Consider the following 16,869-nt stretch of genomic DNA (forward strand, 5'->3'; position numbering starts at 1 on the left):
AATTCCCTAAACTTCTGTTTATCTGGAAATGCCCTAGTTTTGCCATCATATTTGAGAGACAGTTTTGCTGGATATATAATTCTTGGCTGGCAGTTTTTTTCCTTCAAGGCTTTATATATGTCATCCTATTGCCTTCTTGCCTGCATGATTTCTGCTGAGTAGTCTGAGCTTATTCTAATTGACTCTCCTTTGTAGATGACTTTTCTTTTTTCCCTAGCTGCTCTTAAAATTCTCTTTATCCTTGGTTTTGGCAAGTTTGATTATAATATGTCTTGGTGACTTTCTTTTGGGATCTACCTTAGGTGGGGTTTGATGAGCATCTTGGATACATATCTTTTCATCTTTCATGATATCAGGGAAGTTTTCTGTCAACAAATCTTCAACAATTTTCTCTGTATTGTCTGTTATCCCCTCTTGTTCTGGTACTCCAGTCACTCGTAGGTTATTTCTCTTGATAGAGTCCCACATGACGCTTAGAGTTTCTTCATTCTTTTTAATTCTTTTATCTGATTTTCCCTCAAATAAGTTAGTGTCAAGTGCTTTTTAATTCTGACTTCTACTGCCTCAATTCTGCTCTTATGACTTTCTACTGAGTTGTCTTATTCTGAAATTTTATTGTTAATCTTCTGAATTTCTGATTGCTGTCTCTCTATGGATTCTTGCAGCCTATTAAATTTGTGATTATGCTCTTGAATAACTTTTTAAAGTTCTGCTACTACTTTGTCTGTGTGTTCTTTGGCTGTTTCTGCATTTTGTTAAATTTCCTTTCTAATATTTTGAAAAGTTCTGTATATTACTCTTTTGTATTCTGCCTCTGGTAATTCCAAGAAATTCTCTTCCTCCAAACAATTTATTGAGTCTTTATTTTGGGAGCTTCCTGAAGCCATCATGGACTGCCTCTTTATGTGATTTGATATTGACTGTTGTCTCTGAGCCATCAATAAGTTATAATTTTATTTTATTTTTGTTTAGTGTGTCCTAGCTTCTTGTTTTGATATGCCCAGTTAGGCTGCTTGTGTGTGCTAGTTTGATTATTGGCATTTTTGAAGCTGTAATGTCCTGTCACCAGGTAGTTAGGTTTGTAACTAAGTATGTGTACCCAGGATTCCATTAAATTTTCCTGTATGGATGCAGCTTAGGTGTCCAGGCAGTTGGTCACCAAGTGTGTGGTGCAGGCTCTCACCTACAGTCTTAGAGAGGCATGGATGGTTGGTATAGGCACAGGGGGTCATGCGCTGAGCAAGGCAGGGGACTGACGGCTGCCCCTGAGTGTCTGAAAGGAAAGCGTGTCCCTGTTCCCTAGAGCGAGTAGGTAGGTGAGTTTTGCAGCTGGACTATGAGCACCCTACTGTGTTGGCTGTAAAGACTCAGGGACACCACTTATACTTGGACCCCTGTAGCAGGTGGCTAGGTGGCACAGGTGGAGTCACCAGTCCTCAAGCCCCTGATGCCCACCGGTAAGGCACCTGCTTAAAGGGCAGAGCAGTGTCAAGCGTCACAAATCTGCCCCTTCACAGCTGAAACAGTTGAAGTTAGACTTCAGGTGTTTACCCTGTTGTACTGCGGTAGTGTGGGCTTATACTGTTGAGATGGGTCCACACAAGTCTATACAGGGGTGGAAGGCACTCGAAGTCTACGGACCCCGTATGCCTGTGCCTAGGCAAAGGAGCTGTGCCAACCCTGAGTTCCTGGCTTAGGGGAGCCAGTAGCTTATTTTTTTCCCTGTTTGTTAATTTGTTCCCTCTCCAAGGCCAGGAGAATGGGTCAGGGAGCCTTACGGGATCGACTTCCGGCCCAGGGGACTCAGAGATCTCTGAAGCCAGCCGGGACCAGTGCAAAGTGGAGAGAGAGGAGATAAATGGGAGAGAGGTTTTTCCCAAATGGGTTTTTTCTGTTTCTTTTTTAAATCCCCACGAAAGGCCACACGCACGTACTTATCTTTATCCTCTTGGGTGCTGCTTTTTACTGGTTCGGAGTGTCCAAGCAGAATCTCTGCTGCCGGATCTCTCTCGATGTGGAAACTGCCTCCCGAGCGAGTGCTTGGAGCTGTATGCCCACCTCACTGTGCTCCTCCAGCTGGTCTGTACTGAAGAGGTGTGGCTCCTGCTGAGTCAGGTCTGGCAGCTCCTTGCTTCTTTGGAACCGTCTCTCTCTCCCCCCACCACTCAGTCTGATTCCTCAACTTTGCTTTGTTCAGGGTGCCTAGATATTCATATACAATCAAATCACTTATTTTTCCAGGTCTTTGTTGTAAGAGGGGTATAGGAAGCCATCTGACTACTCAGCCATCTTGGCCCCGCCCCCAGGACATATTTTTATTTTGTGTAAAAAACTATCCCTATCTACTCATGCTTTTTAATCATATACTTGTATGTCAATATATATGCCTTTAAGAGTATGTCTTTAAGGAACTTGCACCATTTCTTCCCACCGAAGTTGTAAAGTTGAATCTTAAAATCCTGTTCCAACTTAAAGATAGTTGAATAAGAAGCAAGGCTATTGGAATTTGGATTCATATATTATTTCCTTAGGTTACCTCCTTATATATTGTGATATGATGCTTGTTTTAAAATATAATTATATTATGTATGTATAAATATATTATGTGCATATATGTATATATAACTATATGATTTTCTGTTTTGTTGTACATTTAGATTTTTCAGGTCAGCTTTCCAATTAAAATATAAAGCTTTCTGCTGTCTTTGTATTTTAATTTTTCTAGTTTTTCTGTAATACTGAATTTTAATCCAGTTCTGTGATCATCTTAAATCTCTTTGAAATAAGGCATGCTAGAATGAACTAATGAACTAACGAACTAATGGCAGGTCAGCACCATTTTTGATGGCAAGCTTCAATTATCATGTAAAAGTCCGAGGAGAACTGAGAGGCTTCTTGTAGCTGTGGAGTGCCATCCCAGACCTTCACTTCCTATCAGAGCAATTTAAATTGTCCTGGACAGACATCTCTTGAGCACCTGTAAGTGTCTGATGGATTTGGGAAGTGAGAGCAAGAGATACAAAGATATTTGAATAAGACAGGGAACTCTCTGGGGTGATGTGAATGTTCTCCACGTTGACAGGAGATTGCATTACACAAGTTATACATTTGTCAGAACCAGTGAATGTACACTTAAGATGGGTGCATTTCACTGTATGTGAAGTTTACATTTACAAAACCTATAAACAAATACCGAGCTCGAGTTAATGATACACGTGTCAGAGTTTTTGGGGGAAAGGGCACTGATTTCTGCAATTCAGTTTGCAATGCATAAAAAAAATGAGATGGATTAATTGATGGATGGAATATAAACAAGTATATTAAAATAATAATGGTGGAATCTGCTCTGTACTTGAAATTTTCCATCATAAAATGTTGGGGGAAAAAGATGAAAAGATAGTACCTGGAAAGAGTCTCATCTTTACTTCACAAAACAGTGAAGGGCCTCTTATGTCCTGTCCTAGTCTTTTCGGGAGGATAAATAGGGCATGGGGGTAGGTACTAGTCGGCACTAAAGGCATTTGCTCCCCTTTATACCGTTTGAATGAGCCCTGGTGGGGCAGTGGTTAAATGATCAGCTGCTAACCCAGAGGTCAGCAGTTCAAACCCGCCAGCTGCTCTGTGGGAGAAAGATGTGGCAGTCTGCTTCCATAAAGATTTACAGCATTGGCATCTGCCTGAGACCAGAAGAACTAGATGGTGCCTGGCTACCACCAGTGACTGCCCTGACAGGGAACACAACAGAGTCTTGAATAGAGCAGGAGAAAAATGTCGAACAGAATTCAAATTCATGTAAAAAGTCTAGACTTAATGGACTGACAGAGACTGGAGGAACCCCCGAAACTATGGCCCCCAGATGCTCCATTAACCCAGAAATGAAACCATTCCCGAAGCCCACTTTTCAGACAAAGATTAGATAGGCGTATTAAACAAAAAATAATACACGCGAGGAGTGTGCTTCTTAGTTCAATCAGATATATGAGACCAAACGGACAGCTCCTGTCCAAAAGCAGGATGAGAAGGCAGGAAGGGACGGGAACTGGAAGAGTGGGCACAAGGAACCCGGGGTGGAAATGAGGAGTGTGCTGTCACATTGTGAGGATTGCAACCAATGTCACAGAACAATATGTGTATAAATTTTTGAATGAGAAGTTAACTTGAGCTATAAACTTTCACCTAAAGCACAATAAAAAAAAATTAGAAAATAATAATAGTAATAAAATATTGACAGCCTTGGAAACCCTGTGGGGCACTTCTGCTCTGTCCTACGGGGTTGCTATGAGTTGGAATTGACTTGATGGCAGTGGGTTTGGTTTGGTTGTTAGCGTGTTTGTAAACCTCAGGGTCATTTCCAGAGGTGCCTTCTATCATGGAGGATCAGAGTAGTTAGTAATGATTAATGATTGTGAAAGTTGTTGAGGTCCTCCAGTACTGTGGCTGTTGCACATTTTGACTTCAAACCTTTAGAAAGAAATGTTTTACATCACAATCTAGTATACAATTATATATAACTGACACAAAAGAAACTATACTTGGATACACTCTGATATTTTCTGTTTTATTTCTAAAAAATGTCCGTCGTGATCCACTAATGATATAAGAACCCACAGTTTGAAAAGTACAGCTCATGTTGTACATTTAGAAACCCCAGAGACCAAGAGATTGATATGTATTTATTTAATATAAACAATTAGTATTTTTATGCAAATTATTAGCATTTTCAAATGTTTCTTATTGTTTTAAAGCCCAGTCAATCTGGGTTTTCATTACCTGTGCCACTGATTTCTTAGATGTGTGACCTTGGAAAAGATGCTTAATCTTTCAGCCTCAATTTTGTCATCTGTAAAGTGGAGATATTAGGGGAACCATACACTTCATAAGGAGGCCTGGTGGCACAGCGATTAAAGCGATTGACTGCTAGCCGAACGGTAGGCGGTTCGAAACCACCAGCAGCTCCTCAGGAGAAAGATGAGGCAGTCTGCTTCTATAGAGATTTACAGTCTTGGAAACCCTATGGGGTCACTATGAGTTGGAGTCGTCTTGACGGCCTTGGGTTTGGTTTCTGGGTTATACACTTCATAGAGTTCTTGAAAAGAATTAAATCAGATGATGTTTGTAAAGTGGTTAGCACAATGCCTGACCACAAGATCTCAATAAATGGTAACCGTGTTTATTAGCTGTGAATTCTTCAACTTCTGTATGCTAAGACCTCAAAAGAAATCAAAATAGGCTTCAAAGGAATATGATGTCCCTCAGCATCTTCTCTAGTTCATTTCCCCCCCCCCCTTTTTTTTTAATAGAAGTAACCTTCAGGAGTACGCAATTGTTTGTCACAGTGCTCAGTAAAACAGTACAGTCTTCCAGCAGTTGTCTGTGGGGCATTGGCAAGAGTGCCATTTAGAAACGTAGGGAATTTTGGCAGGCTTAGTGGTGTTTATTATTGTAGACTGTTCTGGCATAATCTTAGGTAAAAGACTGATGCCTAGGGTTTCTCACTGATTCATCCCTTTAGCGTGGAATTCTGGATAAACTACATTTGTCTTGGTGGAGGAGCGGGACAGGAAGTACCTGGAGGGCCTCATTGCAGACGAGTTTACCTCTTTGAAATTCCCTTACTGAGGGATTATTCCACACCATTTGGATTCCCTCCTGTTTAATCTGAACAACTTTGGCTGCTGGTGGAAATAATTAGAAAATGTTCTGGTATTTTTGGCACAGTTAAAAACTTTACTGTTCTTAATTTAGTACAACCTTAGGATTTTAGAGCTGGGAGGGCCTTAGAGATCAACGAAACTCTACCATTTTATAGGTGGGGATTGTCCTTGCTGCATGGACGCAGCAGTGGGGCCATTTGGGGTCCAGTCCAGTGCCTTTCTTCATGTCTGACTGGAAAAGAGAACAGCACTTGAGCTGGAGAACTGGCACATTTTAACCACAAACCGGTGTAAGAAGCCTTTACTGTTCAACACTGTTGTGCGCTCCTGCAATTCGTTTTGAGTGCGTATGTTTGTTGTTGGTTGCTATCGAGTCAGCTCTGACTCATGGCGACCTTATGTGTTAACAGAGCGAGATGTTGCCCAGTCCTGCACCATCCTTGTGCTCATTGGTATGTTTAAGCCCAGTGTTGTGACTATCATGTTATTCCATGTCATTGAAGGTTTCCTTCGTTTTCAGTGACCCTCTACCTTACCAGACATGTTGTCCTTCTCTAGAGATTGGTCTTTCCAGATGACATGTCCAAAGTGAGCAAGAGGAAGTCTTATTACTTACTGATTTACCAGTTTATTAACTAGGAGAGCAACAAACTTAGAAATTTCAATGGCTTAATGCAACAAAGATTTGTTTCTTGCTCTTGTATTATTTGTCCTATATAAGTCAGGGTGGAGAAGTGTCTTTGCTTGATTCTGAAGTCACTCGGGGACTTGGGCTGATAGGGACCCACTATCTTGTAATGGCTATCTTGTAAGCCATTTAGCCTGCATACCTTCTAGGTTGCCATGACAAGGAAACGAATTTATACCCATTCTTCCATACTTCAGCCTGGATGTGATATAATCATTTTGCTCATAGTCCTTTGGTTGAAACTAGTCACCTATTCCTGCCTAAGCGCAAAAAAACCCAAAAAACCCAAAAAACCCAGTTGTCTTTGAGTCTATTTCAACTCATGATCACCCCATGTGTTTCAGAGTAGAACTGTGCTCCGTAGGGATTTTAATGGCTATGATTTTTCTGAAAGTGGATCACCAGGCCTTTATTCTGAGGCACCTCTGGGTGGATTCGAACTGCCAACGTTTCAGTTAGTAGCAGAGCACTTAATCATTTGCGCCACCCAGAGACTCCACCTAAGTGCAAGAGGGCTGGAAATATGGAAGAATTTATGGACTATTTGGTGAGCATTTCTTTCTCTGCCACTACCAGGGAGAAGTGATGCACAGTATTATATTTGCTAAAACCATATGTTGGAAAAATGCAGCTTACTCTTCTAGGTCCGCTAGGTCCAAGTTTTGTGACAATCCAGTTTTCTTAGCTTCCTGGTCCGTAGAGGCTGCCGTGGGACAGATGCTGGAAAGTTGGCAGGAAAGATGCTGCTGAGCACAGGGTAATGGGGTCCATGAAGCAGAGGAGCAGAGAATGCATAGAAAAATTGTGGGGGCAGCTTGATTTCACCTGCTGACTTTCTCCCTCACCAGGCAGTATGTTAGATTACTTTTATTGTAACCTTTGTCCTCCTGGTTACTTAATATGGTAGACTCAAAAGTGACCCCGCAAAAGAGATCCACATCCTAATTCCTGGAACAGGTGAATGTTAGTTTCTATGACAAAAAGAAGGTCTTTACAGATGTGATTAAATTAAGGGTCTTGAAGTGGGGAGATTCGTAGATTTTCGGGGTGGGCCTTAAATGCCATCACACGTATCCTTGTAAGAAGGAGGCAGAGAGGGATTTGACCCAGAGACAGATGAGGAAGAAGCAAAGTGACTGGAGTTAGAGATTGGAGTGATGTGGCCACAAGCCAAGGAATGTTGGCAGCCACCAGAAACTGGAAGAGGCAAGAAACGGATTCTCCTCTAGAGCCTCCACAGCACGTGCAGCTGTGCCAACGCATTGATTTTGGCCCTCTGAAACGGATTTTGGACTTCTAGCCTCTAGAACTGTGTGAGAATAAATTTCTGTTGTTTTAAGCAATCCAGTTTGTGGCACTTTGTTACAGCGGCCCCAGGAAACTAATACAGCAGCTACTGCCCTTATAACCAGGACCCTGAAGAATCGGTGACTGGGATGGTACTTTGCAAGTATGCACCTAGGGATGCTGAATGTTGGTCTCTGGCCCCTTGTTTTCTAGGACTTGTAAGGGCCTAAGGAAGGAATCCTGGTGGCACAGTGGTTAAAGCACTCAGCCACCAACCTAAAGGTTGACGTTTCTAACCCACCAGCTGCTCCACGGGAGAAAGACATGGCAGTCAGCTTCCATAAAAATGACGGCCTTGGAAGCCCTATGGGGTAGTTCTACTCTGTCCTATAGGGTCGCTATGAGTTGGAATCAGCTCCCTGGCAACGGGTTTAGGGCCTAAGGGGAGTCCCTGGGTGGTGCAAACGATTAACACACTAGGCTGCTAACTGGAAGGTCAGAGGTTCAAGTTCAGAAGAAAGGCCTACCAATCTACGTCTGAAAGATCACAGCCATTGAAAACCCTATAGAGCACAGTTCTACTCTGACACACATGGGGTCACCATGAGTCAGAATTAACTCAATAGCAACTGGTTTTTAGTGTCTAAGGGGTGGAAAGTGCTGCTTTTCTGGTCCTAGATTTCCTATAAAGGCTTCCTTGACGGGACTGCAGGGTGGAATGTAGACTGTGGAACTTTAGGGACTTTTTTTTTGTGTGTGTGCTTTAGGTGAAAGTTTACAGCTCAAGTTAATTTCTCATACAAAAATTTATACACATATTGTTTTGTGACGTTAGTTGCAATCCCAACAATGTGAGAGCACACTCCCCTTTTCCACAGCGGGTTCCCTGTGTCCATTCAACCAGTTCCTGTCCCTTCCTGCCTTCTCATCCTGCCTCTGGACAGGAGTCACCCATTTGGTCTCCTGTACCTGACTGAACTAAGAAGCACACTCCTCGCGTGTATTATTTTTTGTTTTATCTAATCTTGGTCTGAAGAGTGGGCTTTGGGAATGGTTTCATTTCTGGATTAACAGAGTGTCCGGAGGCCATAGTTTTGGGGGTTCCTCCAGCCTCTGTCAGACCATTAGGGGACATGGTTTTGATAGAATACTTCTATGTTGTTACCCAGAAGCAGAGGCATGAATTGTTACAGAGTGTACAGAGCTTCTTCAGTGATACCGGAAGAAATGTCACCTAGCATTCTAACCAATAACCTCTGAATTAGTATTGAAAAAATTATGCACCATTCAAAACATCTCCACATGACAAATTATAGGGCGCAATACATAAGATATTGAATTTTGCTTAGGAAAAACATGTTCTTCTGTGCAGTTCTTTATACACAGAGTTTCTGCCATCTCAAGACTCCATCAATAGAACATGGGCTTTAAGTAGTTCTCTGTTAGTTAGATGTGGGTTGTGTCAAGCCACCCATTACCCTCTTCTTTGGGTTTCCTCTTGACTGGGGGCAGGTATTTTTCAAATTATCTGGTAGGTTCTTTAGATGTGTCATCCTGTGCTACTGTCCATCTTGGGATGACTCAGCTCTCTCACCACTTTTCTCCATTTGAACTACCATGAAACCTTCATCTGTATGGACTGCCATGATATCGGTGGGTCTTCCCTTGTCCAAGATGCATCATTAGCCTGTTGAGTCTGCCTCTGTTCTCATTTTTGTTGTGTGCCGTCGAGTGATTCCCACTCATAGTGACCCTATATGACAGAGTGGAACTTCTTCCCCATAGGGTTTTCTAGGCTGTAATCTTTACAGGAGCAGATCACCAGGTCTTTCTCCCGAGGAGCCACTTGTGGGTTTGAATCACTGACCTTTTTGTTGGTAGCCAAGCACTTAACCATTGTGCCACCAGAACTCCTTTCTCCTCTTATTTTTGTTGTTGTTAGGTGCCATCAAGCCAATTCCAACTCATAGTGACCCCATGTGACAGTAGAATTGCCCCATAGGGTTTTTTAGGCTATAATCTTATGGGAGCAGATCGCCAGGTCTTTCTCCCATGGAGCCACTGGTGAGTTTGAACCTCAGACCTTTTGGTTAGCAGCCGAGCGCTTAACCACTGTGCCACCAGGGCTCCTTTCTCCTCTTATTAGACCATTACAGTTATTCTGCTGTGCACTAGTGTTTTCATCATCACAGACACAAATGTGGGCATGGAGTCACACAGCAATTCTTGTTCGTCCATATGATTCATAACGTGATTATACGAGCATTTTTTTAAAAAAGATTGTTATTGAAATGAAAGCACACGTTAAGAAATGTTCCTATAGAGAACTCACGGATTCTGAGGAACCAGAGGTCAGCAGACTTTTTCTGTAAACGGTAAGGTAGTAAATACTAGGCTTTGCGGAGTCATACTGTGCATTTTGTGGCTGTATTCCAATAAAACTTTGTTTATGACCATTGAAATTTGAATTTCATTTAATTGCCACGTGTCCTGAAATGTTATTCCTGTATTGTTCTTGTTATTTAATTTTATTTTGGTAAAATATATGTAACTAAAGTTTGTCGTTTTAATCTTTTATTTTTTGTCATTGTAATAATTTTTAACTGTGCAACTCAGTGACATTAATTAGATTAATAAGGAACACTGAAGGAGAGTTGATGCGTTTGAACTGTGGTGTTGGCGAAGAGTAGTGAATATACCATGGACTGCCAGAAGAACAAACAGGTCTGTCTTGGAGGAAGTACAGCCAGAATGCTTCTTAGAAACGAGGATGGAAAGACTTCTTCTCACATAGTTTGGACATGTTATCAGGAGGGACCAGTCCCTGGAGAAGGACGTCTTACTTGGTAATGTAGAGGGTCAGTGAAAAAGAGACCCTCAGTGAGATAGATTGACACAGTGGCTGCAACAATAGGCTCAAACATAGCAATGATTGTGAGGATGGTGCAGGACTGGCAGTGTTTCGTTCTGTTGTACATAGGGTCGCTATGAGTCAGAACCAACTCGTTGGCACCTAACAACAATAAGAGCAACAATTACATTCACCATGTTATACAACCATCACTACTATCCATTTCCAAAAGTTTTCATCTCCCCAAACAGAAATTCATTACCCCTTCAACGACAACTCCCCATTGCCTCCTTCCTCCAGTCCTGAGTCCTCGTAATCACTAATGAACTTTTGTTTTTATGCATTTGCCTATTCTAGATGTTTCATATTAGTGGGATCATACAATATTTGTCCTTTTGTGACTGACTTATTTGACTCAGCATACTGTTTCCAAGGCTCATCCATGTTGTAGCGTGTATCAGAACTTCATCTCCCTTTATGGCTGAATAACATCCCACTGTATGTGTATGCCACTTTTTATTTATTTATTTGTTGATGGACACTTGGGTTGTTTCCGCCTTTTGACTGTTGTGAGTAATGCTGCAGTGAACATTGGTGTACAAGTATCTGTTTGAGTCCCTGCTTTCAATTCTTTTGGGTATATACCTAGGAGTGGAATTGCTGGGTCATATGGTAGTAGTGTGTTTAAATTTTTTTGCTGAAAATGTACACAACAGAACATACACCCTCCCAACAACTTTTACATGTATAGTTCATTGACAATGGTTACTTACTTCACAATGTGTCTCCATTCTCCCTATCTCTGCCCATGTTGTTTCACCACTGTTAACTTAGATTCTCTGCCCCTTAAAGTTCTCGTCTGTATTTTAGAGTTACGGTTGTCCATTTAGCCTTATATAAACAAGCTGCAAGGCAACACAATCTTTATTAAATGAGCTAAATTGTTGTTTAATTTAAAGATGACTTCATGGAATAGTTTCAGTTCAGGTTTAAAAGTTGTTTCCAGGCAATAGATTTGGAGGTTCCTCCAGTCTCAGTGGATCCAGTAAGCCTGGTTTCCAATGAGAATTTGAAGTTCTGTTCCACAGTTTTTCCTCCTTTTGATCAAGATCCACATGTTGGCGTCCTTGATCAGAACATTTAGTAATGATAGCCAGGCACTATCCATTACTTCTGGTCTCATGGCAGAGAAGCTAGTAGTTCATGGAGGCAATTAGACCTGAAGACCATTTCCTTCTCCAGTTCCTGGGTCTCCTTCTTTGTCTGTTGCTCCAGTTGAACAGAAACCAATTGTTGTATCTTAGGCGGCTGCTGGCAAGCTTTCAAGACCTCAGGCACTACTCACTGAACTAGAATGTAGAACAGAAATTCTAAAAACAGTATTAGGCCAGTTGACTGGAGAGGCCCACCAAATCATACTCCTATATGTTTGATTTTTTGAGGCACCACTAAAATTTTCCACAGTGGCTGCAACATTTTACATTCCTACCAGTAACGGATGAATATTCCAATTTCTCCACCTCCTCGCCAACACTTGTTATTATTTTTCTGATGGTAGCCATCCTAGTGGGGGTGAAATGGTTAACTCATTGTGGTTTTAATTTGCATTTCCCTAATGACTAACGAGGAGACCTGGTGGTGCAGTGGTTAAGCAGTCGGCTGCTAACCAAAAGGTCAGTAGTTCAAACTCACCACTCCCTCTGAAGGAGAAAGATGTGGCAGTCTGCTTTTGTAAAGATTTACAGCCTTGGAAACCCTATAGGGCAGTTCTACTCCGTCCTGTAGAGGCACTGTGAGTTGGAATTGACTTGACAGCAAGGGGTTTGGTTTTTTAATGACTCATGATGTTAAACATCTTTTAATGTGCTTATTGGTCATTTGTATATCTTCTTTGCAGAAATGTCTATTCATATCCTTTGCTCATTGCCCATTTTTTTATTGGATTGTTTGTCTTTTTGTTGTTGAATTATAGGAATTCTTTAATATTCTTGATCTTAAGCCCTTATCAGATATATGGAGCCCTGGGGGCTCAGTGGTTAAGAACTCGGCTGTTAACTGAAAGGTCAGCAGTTCGAATCCACCAGCCACTCCTTGAAAACCCTATGGGGCAGTTCTCCTCTGTCCTAAAGGGTCGCTATGAGTCCGAATCGACTTGACAGCAATATGTTTTTTTTTTTATATCAGACATGGCTTCCAAATATTTTCTCCCATTCTTTAGGTTGTCTCTTCACTTTCTCAATAAAGTCCTTTGATGCACAGTGTTCTTCCTTTTGATGAACTTCTTTTGTTTTTTTAACTTTTTATTGTGCATTAGGTGAAAGTTTACAGAGCAAATTAGTTTCCCATTTGATAGTTTGTACATAAAATGTTCCATGACATTGGTTGCATTCCTCACAGTGTGTCAGCTCTCTCCCCATTTCCACCCGGGGTTCCTCATTTCCTTTCCTCTTGATTTTCTGTCCCTTCCTGCCCTCCCATCTTTGCTTTTGGGCAAATATTGTCCTTTCGGTCTTGTACAATTGGTTGTTCTAAGGAGCATTTTCCTCTCGGATGTTATTGTTTATTTTATTGTCCTGTCTGTGGTTTGGCCAAAGATGGTCTCCGGGAATGGCTTCAGTTCCCGTTCAGAAGGGTGTCTTAGAGCTATAGACTCGGGGTTTTCTACAGTCTCTGTTAGACCAGTAAGACTGGTCTTTTTTCTGAATTTGATATTTTATTCTACAACTTTTGTCCCACTCTGTCCGGGACCCTCTGTGTTTTTTAAACCATTTAAAAATATAATGAACATTCTTAGATTGCATACTTTCAGAAAATTGGTGGTGAGGAGGACTCATCCCATGGGCTGTAGTTTGTCAAAACCTGCTATAAACAAATGTTTATAGGCAAAGTCCTTGGAACCGTTTTCCAAAATTTGTGTTTCAAATAGTCTCAAGGGGAAAAAAAAAAAAAGACTTGGTCAAATAATTGTGTGACACCCTGCATACCTTGAAGCATGAAAGGCCCTGTGAGCAAAGGACTTGGACCAACAAGTCAAATTTAAATTGATTCGAAGTTACCTCAGAATACCTCTCATTCCAGGCAGGGCTTCCTAACTGTGCGTTAAGATTTGATTGCCTCAGCCTTAGGGGATATAGAGCAAGCGCCAGGGTGGCCAAAGCCCCCAGGCCAATGGCTTCTGCTCTAAGAATCCTACCCGGGACTCCAGTGTGCTATGTAAATCTGATTATTGTCAGTGTGTGCAGTGGTGTGAAAAGCTTTGTAAACACTGCTGTAGGCAAAATACGGTCTTATATTTTAAAAATACATGCTGCATAAAAATATTTATTGGAAACAACGTAGCTGGGGTCTTTGGGAAAATCGTAGTGGTTGTCCTAGTAGAAGGAGCCCCTGAGCAGTGCAAATGCTGACTAAAAGGTTAACAGTTCAAACCCATCCAGAGGCACCTTGGAAAAAAGGCCTGGTGACCTGCTTCCGAAAGATCACAGCGTCGAAAGCCCTCCGGTTCACAGTTTTACTCTGCACACATGGGGTCGTCATGAGTCAGTCGACTTGACAGCATTTGGTTTGGTTTGATCCTAGTGGAGTCCTCAGCCATTTTTTCCTCTCTGACGCTTCTGATGAGGATGGTCACGACCTGCTGCATCACTGGTGAGGGCCTCCGGCAATGCCCAAGGGCTGGCTCAGCTTTGGTGTCTCCCACTTAAGCCTATTGGAAAAGAAGGGAGAGTAACATTTTAGGAAATGATCTTGAGTTCACTCATCAAAAACTGGGGTATGTCCATTGCCTGTAGGAATAAAGTCCTTCTGATCTGCCTTGTAACTGACATCACATTGGGAACCATTGTCCTCAAAGAGTAAGTACGTTTTTATATAGTGGCTAGCTAAGTATAAGTGAATTTCAAACCACCAAATAAGAGAGAGATTTTTTTTTTCGGTGTTTGTGACAAGTAAAAAACAATAACTTTAATGGTATTGCATGGAGTATACAAATAAGAAGTATGTCAGGGTTAATTTTCATTTGAAGGATAATATTTTAGTTCTGTTGTGTCCTGGTGGGTCTGATGATGTTGGTAATGCTGTCTGTTTTTTATGTTCTCTGGAAAAGTAACTGAATTGGTGTGTCAGTATAGTACTGTCTGAAGAAATCTAAGAGCTGTTAACATGCTTAAAAATAAAATGATCAATCCTTCTTTTGTTCTCTTGACAGAATAATTGAAGCTATCTGCATAGGTTGGTTCACTGCAGAGTGCATCGTGAGATTCATCGTCTCCAAAAACAAGTGTGAGTTTGTCAAGAGACCCCTGAACATCATTGATTTACTGGCAATCACGCCATATTACATCTCCGTGTTAATGACCGTGTTTACGGGCGAGAACTCTCAACTCCAGAGGGCTGGAGTCACCTTGAGGGTGCTTAGAATGATGAGGATTTTTTGGGTGATTAAGCTTGCCCGTCACTTCATTGGTCTTCAGACACTTGGTTTGACTCTCAAACGATGTTACCGAGAGATGGTTATGTTACTTGTCTTCATTTGTGTTGCCATGGCAATCTTTAGTGCACTTTCTCAGCTTCTTGAACATGGGTTGGACCTGGAAACATCCAACAAGGACTTCGCCAGCATCCCCGCTGCCTGCTGGTGGGTGATTATCTCTATGACTACAGTTGGCTATGGAGATATGTATCCTATCACAGTGCCTGGAAGAATTCTTGGAGGAGTTTGTGTTGTCAGTGGAATTGTTCTATTGGCGTTACCTATCACTTTTATCTACCATAGCTTTGTGCAGTGTTATCATGAGCTCAAGTTTAGATCAGCTAGATATAGTAGGAGCCTCTCCGCTGAGTTCCTAAATTAATACATTGCAAATCAACTCCTGCATACACTCCATTTGATCAAAAGGGTTGACGCTACTTCATATTCATGTATTTCTTGCAAGGTGAGCACTGCAGTAGTACTGTCGTCATCTTGTTAGGGTAACACTGATTCGTCCCAGCTGAAGGGATAAAATAGTTTATTTACTGCAGATTAAATAGCACCGAGACTGCAAAGGAAAAGTAATGCCTCCTGGAGTAAGTTTTAGGACCTTGTTTCCTTTAGACTCATCTCCCCCTTGCCTTGAACAACTGCACTTTTTTTTGTTTTCTTAAAGCACATGATTTGAAAACCAAAAGGTACTATTTTCCAAATGTTTTTCCATCTTACGAGTTCAGAAGAAGCTTGGAACTTAACAGTGTTGTTTTTTGTTGGAGAGTAACATTTTTATTTCTAAATGCTTTATAATCGCTCATATCAAAGTCAGAAGTATCCCAGAAACATATGCCACATGCAGGAACTGTTTAACAAATACTTTTTAAAATTGGCTAAATTTTAAGCTAGAGAATGGAGCTACATACAAGCAAGAATAATATTTGAAAAACTTTTCCAGCATACTTCTCAATTCTCTGATTGATTTTTGTTCCTAATATTCATCTTATAGCACAGCTTCACGGAAGCCTGAGAATGTTCTCCTTTTTCCATTTTAGATTTCATTTATCTCTTCACGGAAACGACTCAAAAAAGTATTTATGAATGAAGAAAACTTGTATTGTTTAGCATTTTATTGGATAATTTTGAATTCATTGCTGCAATTGTCCTAACATTCAGATGTCCAAACAAGAATATTTTCAACATAAAAAAATGATGATAGAAATAATGTGATATTGTTCAATATTACCACCCATATTTATGAGTTCTTCTGCTCTTAATTTTTTTTTCTTCTCAAACACTGTAGATTTAATAAGACCTACCAGTTAAAAGAATATTTTATGTAGCCTTTTTATACCAAGGTTCTACTTAGATGTTGTCACTGGATTATCATAAAAAAGGAAATTAAATATTTCCATACTCTTCATTATTGCATAGCTAAGCCAATTTTAAGCCAGCTAAAAGCAATGAATACATAACTTTTTTGATCTGATCTTCATCATTGTGAATCACAGCTACACTGAAACTTCTTGTAAGGATACTGATTAATATGCTGTAATAATCTGGCTAGGTTAATAGGATTAGATAATGTAAAAACTGATAATTGTTTAGTGCTAAATTTTAGCAATATAAATTAGAATTTTACTCTTTCAACCTGTTGCCATAGCAAAGTCCGTGTATAAACACAAAAAATTAAAGTCATAGATCGATGAATAATTTAATGATGTGCACTGTAAAATATAAAACTCAAAAAAAAAAGAACCAAAACAGTTTGCTTAGTTAGGGAGGGTAGGGAAGGAGGGCACAGGGGTCAGAGGATAGGACAGGAGACCTGGATATATTTATCAAAGAAAGCGTTACCAGAAGTGTTCATTAAAGGAATATGAGCCATCATCTAGTTCAAACCTTGACTATTGCGGTAGAAAAC

General features: G+C 40.9%; 1 protein-coding gene across 2 annotated transcripts in view; it reads left to right on the forward strand.

Annotated features, from left to right (window-relative positions):
• Positions 1–16,239, forward strand: part of KCNG3 (potassium voltage-gated channel modifier subfamily G member 3) — an 86,119-nt gene extending 69,880 nt beyond the window's left edge. For both annotated transcript variants that reach the window (XM_004369518.2, XM_004369519.2), the window contains exon 2: positions 14,688–16,239. In XM_004369518.2, the coding sequence (XP_004369575.1) occupies positions 14,688–15,333 (646 nt within the window). In that variant the 3' untranslated portion in view covers positions 15,334–16,239. The remainder of the gene's footprint in view (positions 1–14,687) is intronic.
• The last annotated feature ends 630 nt before the right edge of the window (positions 16,240–16,869 follow it).

This window comes from Trichechus manatus, unplaced genomic scaffold (genome assembly GCF_000243295.1).
Source record: "Trichechus manatus latirostris isolate Lorelei unplaced genomic scaffold, TriManLat1.0 scaffold00005, whole genome shotgun sequence".
Lineage (NCBI taxonomy): Eukaryota > Metazoa > Chordata > Mammalia > Sirenia > Trichechidae > Trichechus > Trichechus manatus.